The 5906-nt window shown below is 36.4% G+C and overlaps 1 protein-coding gene across 1 annotated transcript; it reads left to right on the forward strand.

Annotated features, from left to right (window-relative positions):
• Positions 1 to 1398: 1398 nt before the first annotated feature.
• LOC130979184 (hydroxyproline O-galactosyltransferase GALT6-like) lies at positions 1399 to 5609 on the forward strand. The gene is made up of 7 exons (XM_057902554.1): positions 1399 to 2483; positions 3039 to 3271; positions 3355 to 3645; positions 3744 to 3872; positions 3991 to 4164; positions 4669 to 4776; positions 4941 to 5609. The coding sequence occupies exons 1-7, from the start codon at positions 1670 to 1672 to the stop codon at positions 5148 to 5150; spliced, it is 1959 nt and encodes a 652-aa protein (XP_057758537.1). The 5' UTR covers positions 1399 to 1669; the 3' UTR covers positions 5151 to 5609.
• Positions 5610 to 5906: the final 297 nt, after the last annotated feature.

Below are 5906 nucleotides of genomic sequence, written 5' to 3' on the forward strand. Positions count from 1 at the left end.
ATTAAATGAAAACGAAGGAAGTACTGGATGGTCTCTATGATTTCTTAAGGTCTTGGACACCTTTTTTCTTCCAAATTTTTCTATTGCCTTTGGCGACTACTATTCCTTTCTTATACAAAAATCACGAATTAAAGTACAAAACATCTAAATTCAAATATCTAATAACTTAAAATTTAGATCAACTCATTATTTTTATAGAAATAGAGACCAGACCAGCAGATCGAGAATGTAGCTAAAAAAAAACGCAGATTAACGAAAGAGAAAATTTAGTTTGGAGGGAGAAAGAGAGCACACCAACATTGAGAGAATAGTCGGACTTGAAGAAAAACACAAACTAAAAAAAAATTGAAGTTGAAGGACTAAGATTTAAGAGTGAAAATAACACAGCGAAAATAAAAGAGGAAGAGAAAAAGTTTCATACAGTTAATGGTATAGAGCAAAAAAGGTCTAAATTTTTATTTTTATTTTTTTTTAAATTAAAAAAAGCATAGGTTTATCAATTTCCATTGAAAATTTTGAAAAATGAAAACATTTATGTATGAACTACTAAACTATAGATATTTATTTTGATTGGAGAAAAAAAATCATTAATAAAGGAGACAAAGGTTGCTGCAAAAAAAAAAAATGAATAAAAAATACATATATATTGTAAATGATATATAACAGAACACAATAATATCGTTTGATTTATGTAACTTACTCCACTTAATAGGATAAGATTTTGTTATTGTTGTTATATTTTTTTTAAATTAAAAAAAAGGATGTCCGACTTTTATACAAATAAAAGATATCCAAAAAAATCAGCTACTATTCAAATTAGACTCGAAAATAAATAACAATAAGAAATATAAAAAGATACAAATTCATTGAACTATATTTTAGATCTAGTTGGACTGAGTCTTGTCTAACCCTTACCAGGTACCATACAACTGAAAAAGAATTTGGGCCATAATTTAATTTAGTTACATTCCTTCCCTCTTTCCTTGTTATTATTATTATTATTATTTTCAGAAAAGAATTTACATGCCATACTTAATTACTTTAAATTAAGTTAAATCCAAGTATAAAAGATTCTGATTATTTTTATTTTAATTTAGATTAAAGATTCCGAGTTTCTGAATTGTGGCTATGATATCTATGTGTGGCGCATAACATTTAGTTCATGTGGTCCCACTACTTCTGACGGCGTCGTTTTCATGTCCCAAAAATTGAATCAAGAATAAATAAATACTTAAATAGCATCAAACCGCAATGGAATTTAAGTCCTGCATCCAAATTAAATTCTTTAAAGTTATATTTTATAGAGTAAACAATTTAAAAAGAATTTTCAAAGCAGTAAACAAATCTCAAACTTTATATAAAGATCGCACAGCACAATAAACAAAGCTTTCATTCTCTTTCTCTCTGTTTGCTGCAATAACTTTCATGTGATTAGAACAAGGAGAAGAAGCAGCAAACGAGCTTTCTTTTCTATTTTTTTCCCCACCTTCTTCTTCGAATTCCTTTGTCCGCTCCAAAAGTGCATTCTTTTCTCTAGGGTTAACAATCTTCCAAAACCGCTGAACAAACACCCGGAAAAAAAAAAAAAGAAAAATAGAACCCCAATTATTAAAAAAGAAAAAACCAAAATCAAAACCACAACACAGAAAAGTTTCAAACTTTAACCACCATGAATAGGGGGAAGCTACTGGACCCACTGCCACCGCTCCTTCTTCCCAACAGGCTCACCTTGCTCCAAGTTTTCATGGCGGTGATGCTCATCTACCTCCTCTTCATGACCTTCGAAATCCCACTCGCATTCAGAGCCGCCACCGTCTCCTCCACCGAAAGAGCCACCACCTTCGTCTTCCTCAGCGACGCATTCCCAGTCCCACTCGCAGAACCCGAATACCAGCCGACTCGACCCGAATTCCAACCCAAAAACAGAACTTTCTTCCCTTCCCCCAAAGTCTCCACATTGAGCTTCAATGACAGCTTCAACGGCGAGTTCTCTGAGCTTCACAAGGTCGCAAAGCAAGCCTGGGTCGCCGGCAGGAGGTTGTGGGAGGATCTCGAATCGGGGAAAGTGGAATCCGCTGCTCGTAGGTTCCGGGTCGAAAACGGGTCGGACAAGTGCCCGAATTCGGTTTCGGTTTCTGGGCCGGAATTCAAGAAGGGTGTGATGGTGTTGCCGTGCGGGATGACGCTTTGGTCGCACGTGACGGTGGTTGGGACGCCGAGGTGGGCACATGCGGAGAGGGACCCGAAGATAGCGGTGGTGAAGGAAGGGGATGAAGCGGTTATGGTTTCGCAGTTCATGATGGAGCTTCAGGGTTTGAAGGCCGTTGAGAACGAGGAACCGCCGAGGATCTTGCATTTCAATCCGAGGGTCAAGGGGGACTGGAGCGGCAAGCCTGTGATCGAGATGAACACGTGCTATAGAATGCAATGGGGGAATGCTCAGAGGTGCGAGGGATGGAAGTCACGTGCCGATGAGGAAACTGGTGAGTGCGTGTTTTTGTTTGTTTTGTTCTTGTTGGCGGTTTGGTTTTCATGTGGTTTTTGAGAATGGCTGGTAGTTGGGGTGTTTTTTATTTCTTTTTTGGATCGAATGTTTGCCAAAATGGTAAATTTGTGTTTCATTTGGTTTAGTTTGATTGGGGTGGGCAGTGAGTCCCTTTTTTTTTTTGGGTTGTTTGAAATGTGACTGAATTTTTGTGGACTAAATTTGAAGATATGTGATGAATCTAGTAGTTTTGTAGTTTTGGTAAATGGAGATTGGAGATGGTTTGTATATTTCCAAATTCACTTTATTTATGGTCTGTGGTGTGAGTTAGAAGTTTAGAACAAAGAAGGGAAAAAAAAAGAATCTACTCAATCATGACTCGTGATGTGCTGAATCATTTGAGTATTTTTTTATTGTCCTAGATCCTGACTAGAAAGTCTAAGTTAATTCAAACCTTCAAATTTTTTGTTTGTTTTTTTTTTTTGGGGGGGGGGGGGGTGTCATTTTCATTTTTTTTTTTTTTTTTTAACTGATTTTTCTGGATTATGTGAAGTTGATGGACAGGTGAAGTGTGAAAAGTGGATTCGGGATGATGACAGCCACTCGGAAGAGTGGAAGGCAACATGGTGGTTGAACAGACTCATAGGGCGAAAGAAGGAGGTGACTGTAGACTGGCCATATCCTTTTGCAGAGGGGAAACTGTTTGTTCTTACCGTAAGTGCCGGCTTGGAAGGTTATCATATTAGTGTCGATGGGAGGCATGTGACGTCCTTTCCCTATCGCACAGTAAGTACATTAATCTTATATCTTTCTACTATGTGTTTTTGGTGTTGTCTTAAGTTGTATAATGTGATATTCACCTTTTGCAGGGCTTTGCTCTCGAGGATGCTACTGGACTATCCATAAATGGGGACATTGATGTGCACTCCATATTTGCCGCTTCTTTGCCTACGTCGCATCCTAGCTTTGCTCCACAGATGCATCTTGAAGTTATTCCTCAGTGGAAAGCTCCTCCTCTTCTCAATACAAATGTGGAGCTCTTCATTGGCATCCTTTCTGCCGGCAACCATTTTGCCGAACGAATGGCCGTGAGGAAGTCCTGGATGCAACATAAACTAATCAAATCTTCGCATGTTGTGGCTCGGTTTTTTGTCGCATTGGTAAGAGTAAATGGAACCCTCTGCGCCCAAATAATGATAAAATGTCAGTGCGTGTGTAAATTTTTGATGTTACAAATTTTCCATTTCTCGTATGATAGCACGGAAGGAAGGATACAAATCTGGATATAAAGAAAGAAGCAGAGTATTTTGGCGATATTATTATAGTTCCCTACATGGATCATTATGACCTTGTTGTGTTGAAGACTATAGCTATCTGTGAATACGGGGTGAGTGATGAAAGCAGAACAAAGTGTTGCTGTATATATACATTTTTTTCCCCATTATTTGTACCCAGTCATTTTGCTTGCTACATTGTTGGTCGTTATTGAACATACTTCTTTGCAGATTCGTACAGTGGCTGCTAAGTATATCATGAAGTGTGATGATGACACATTTGTTAGAGTAGATTCTGTTATAAGCGAAGCAAGAAAAGTTCAAAGTGATAGAAGTCTCTACATGGGAAATATGAATTACCACCACAGGCCTCTTCGCCATGGCAAATGGGCTGTAACGTATGAGGTATAACTTTCCTATTTTTGCAAAACTATGGCATTTAACTTTTCTTTTTATTTCTCTGATTTTTAGTTTTTGCTTATTATATAGTAGTGTACGGTTATGAATCATAATTTGATTCTGTATTGGTGGTTGTTAAATCCCTATGACTGTGCTGTTTCCATTATCTTTGCTTTACTGTCGCAGTTTTTACTATTTAGGGTTTATTATCTCCGTTTGAGAATTTGGAGAAGTGAAATAGATACCACCTTTATTATGGACTTGCTGAATAATGCTTGTGCAACAATTTTTCATACAATTGAAAACATTTGGGTTTATAGTTCATAAGCTGTTCCTGAATTTGATTTGTCTGAATATGAATAAGCTGAAGTTCCCTGTTTTGGAGATCTTATGCAATGGCATTATAAAATTTTATACTCTTGATTTCTTGTGTTTCTGGCTCTGCATTCTTATCTTCTCTATATAGAAGCATTACTAACTCTTATTTTGTTATTTTTATATATCTTGCAGGAATGGCTAGAGGAAGAGTATCCTACGTATGCTAATGGACCCGGTTACATAGTCTCATCTGACATTGCCCACTTCATTGTTTCCGACTTCGAGAAGCGTAGGCTAAAAGTATGTTCCCACCTTTATCGGCTTAGTATATGGGATAAAATGTATTATGTATAAAAACATTTTTCTTTATTCCCCCCATCCTAATCAACAAATAATCTTTTGTGCATGTTAGTATTACTGTGCCCTAGTTTACACACATATTCATGTTCATCGATACGTTACAGTTATTTAAAATGGAGGACGTGAGCATGGGAACGTGGGTAGAGCAATTCAACAGCACAAGGCCGGTAGAGTACATACACAGCTTGAAGTTCTGCCAGTTCGGCTGCATCGACGACTACTACACGGCACACTACCAATCGCCGCGGCAAATGACTTGTATGTGGGATAAGTTGCAACAGCAAGGAAAACCACTCTGCTGCAACATGAGATGACAAAGGTAATGGAGAAGAAAATACAAAGGGAGGCAAGTACCTGTGATGTAAATATGCACTTTTTGGGGATTCTTTGATGTTATTATCCCCTTTTTGATGCACCCTCCAAAACCTAAAAAGAATATATGAGTTACGTACATAATACTATAAAGTTGGATCTCACAATAGTAGTTGGCTTGTAAATTTGGGATGTAGAGAAAAAAAAGGTACGGAAGAAAAATAAAATTAATTTTCTATTACTAAACTACATTTTAGGATAATTTCTTGCTTCTTTCTATGGTGGAAATCATGTTAGTTCCATTATTTGTTTCATCAACCGAAAGCATTCAAATCACAAGATTTATATCGAGGATCTAGGAATTTTTCTCCTTCATGGATGGTCTAAGAATTTTGTCTATTATTTATTTATTTTTTTTTAAATTTATTCTGTTGTTTTCATGTATTTAAGTTGGTGGTTGTGACAACTGTCTTGGTAATTGTTACTAGCCTCTATTTGAGTACAAAATTTAAGATTCTTAGTTGCAATTCTAATAATGTACTATTAATTTATTATAGATCACAATTCCGATTTCGATGATTAAGTGGACCACTAAAATTAATATAAAAATTATTTGATACATTATGGGTTCAAAATGAGTGAACCCTAAATCAGAAAATGAGGTCACATTATTATTAACAATTTATTGTGGGATTGAAATGACTACATATTTATGGACAATTTCAACATAGCAATTATACAAAATGAATAGTTTCTTA

The sequence above is a fragment of the Arachis stenosperma genome, chromosome 5 (genome assembly GCF_014773155.1).
Source record: "Arachis stenosperma cultivar V10309 chromosome 5, arast.V10309.gnm1.PFL2, whole genome shotgun sequence".
NCBI classification, from domain to species: Eukaryota; Viridiplantae; Streptophyta; class Magnoliopsida; order Fabales; family Fabaceae; genus Arachis; species Arachis stenosperma.

Bases quoted from the DNA above. Each gene is read 5' to 3' on its own strand.
- LOC130979184 (XM_057902554.1), top strand. From the start codon at position 1,670: ATGAATAGGGGGAAGCTACTGGACCCACTGCCACCGCTCCTTCTTCCC. The intron at 3,272-3,354 runs GTAAGTACATTA...CACCTTTTGCAG, and splicing joins CGTCCTTTCCCTATCGCACA to GGCTTTGCTCTCGAGGATGC. The intron at 3,873-3,990 runs GTGAGTGATGAA...ACTTCTTTGCAG, and splicing joins TAGCTATCTGTGAATACGGG to ATTCGTACAGTGGCTGCTAA.